This window comes from Ipomoea triloba, chromosome 2 (genome assembly GCF_003576645.1).
Source record: "Ipomoea triloba cultivar NCNSP0323 chromosome 2, ASM357664v1".
NCBI lineage: Eukaryota > Viridiplantae > Streptophyta > Magnoliopsida > Solanales > Convolvulaceae > Ipomoea > Ipomoea triloba.
Window position 1 is genome coordinate 14,306,203 of NC_044917.1, and position 1,649 is coordinate 14,307,851.

The 1,649-nt window shown below is 39.3% G+C and overlaps 1 protein-coding gene across 1 annotated transcript in view; it reads right to left on the reverse strand.

The window, feature by feature from the left end:
• LOC116004959 overlaps positions 1 to 1,175 on the reverse strand; it is a 2,311-nt gene extending 1,136 nt beyond the window's left edge. Inside the window, exons 1-3 of the mRNA XM_031245165.1 lie at positions 1,076 to 1,175; positions 871 to 950; positions 261 to 414 (exon numbers count right to left, since the gene is read on the reverse strand). Coding sequence (XP_031101025.1) covers positions 261 to 414; positions 871 to 950; positions 1,076 to 1,166 — 325 coding nt within the window. The 5' untranslated portion in view covers positions 1,167 to 1,175. The remainder of the gene's footprint in view (positions 1 to 260; positions 415 to 870; positions 951 to 1,075) is intronic.
• Positions 1,176 to 1,649: the final 474 nt, after the last annotated feature.

Below are 1,649 nucleotides of genomic sequence, written 5' to 3' on the forward strand. Positions count from 1 at the left end.
GGGGGGGGGGGGGGGGGGGGGGGGGGGTAATAGCTAGCTAGTAGGGGTTAGATAAATAATGTTGGATTTCTATCAGTTATTCTTAGGAGGGTGTGGTCTTGCCATATGATAATCAGCATTGAAAGCCATGAAACCGCCTGGATTATCCTTGATGGAATCTGTACTTCTAATAATCCTCAGTTTTCTTTGCATTCTCATCATCTTTCCCTGCCCTTTATGGCTATAATTTCCCACAGTACAACTATACTCTGAACAATTACCATTGCTACTTGTAGTAGTAGCAGAAGTTGTCAAGCTTTTGCCACCTTCCTCTTTCTTCTTTCCCTTGCTCATCATGTCTTTTCTCTCCACCATCATCTTCCTTCCTTCCATCTTCCCCTTCCCCGCCTCATCATCGCCGCCATTCAAAATCCCCTGCAATATAATTTGGTTACCGGTCATCAGATCAGAAATTCTGTTTGTCAGTTAAGTCACCATGATTTACCCTCAGGAAATTCTGTTGATTTGTTAAGTCACCATTTACCCTTCTACAAACAGTCGGGCTAGATAGGGTGTGGGAGTGCTTGGCTGAGCGATTCCACCTTTCGCCAAAAGAGATTGTGTTACAATGACGTTAGTTCATTATATTTGTTGGGTAGAGACCGGTAAAGGGGTCAACCCCATCAATTAGTGGCTAGAGGGATTGTTGGGTTGATTGGAAGCCGGTAAACCGCAAAACCTAGTATCCTAGCTCTCGAAAATGTTTAGTTGTTTATAAGGAAATAAAATTGCGTCTTCGCTATGAGTTATAACTTTTTGCATAGTGATAAGGGCTTGATTCTAACAATGTTGTTACATTGTAATAGAAACCGTTAATTATATATGTGTTACCTTGTGTTCCATGTGTCTAAGAGAGCTCCCACTTGTCATGGTAAGACCATTCTCATCTTCAACCACAACCTTCCTCGTAACTGTAGTGAAAAAGATCGAACTGCTTAAATTAGTTTTAGTTTCATGGCAAAACATATATATGCATCAAGAAAGAATGGATCGAATTGAACATTAAAGTAAGGGCGTTGGAGATAGAGTTAATTACCTTGGTTAGTATAAGCAAGAGAACTGTTTAAGGATGTGGAAATGATGAACACAAGACAAAACACAAAGGTAGTAGACTTTGAGGACACCATTTTTGGCTTTCTTTTGTGTTGTGTGTGTTAGAAAGGAGAAGGAGGGGATCACATGGAGTGAGTATAGGACATTTATAGAGACTATAAATTCAGACCCAAGTCAAAGCTAAGGTTCCAACAAACCCTTTTTTTATTAAAAAAAAAATACTATAAGTTGTTTTCTGGGTGCAAACAGTACATTGGGAGACTCGAGGATTGTATAAAGACAAGAAAGATGGAATACAGTGTTCAAATTTGCTACAGAAAAAAGTTGAATTATATTGAAGATCGATGGTTTTTCATTTCTGGCACTTTCTTTTTTGAATTGGGCGAGGTTAGGGCTAGGGAAGAGGGACACATATGATAATGTCCAAGAGAAGGTACGGCTGTTTCTGCCCTGTTGTTGCCACTTGCCATGAATGGAACGAAGGATAGTATTTGCTTTAATTAAAAAATATGTATCCCTATCTTATTTTGTATGTCCCGTTCAATTAACCAAATTTG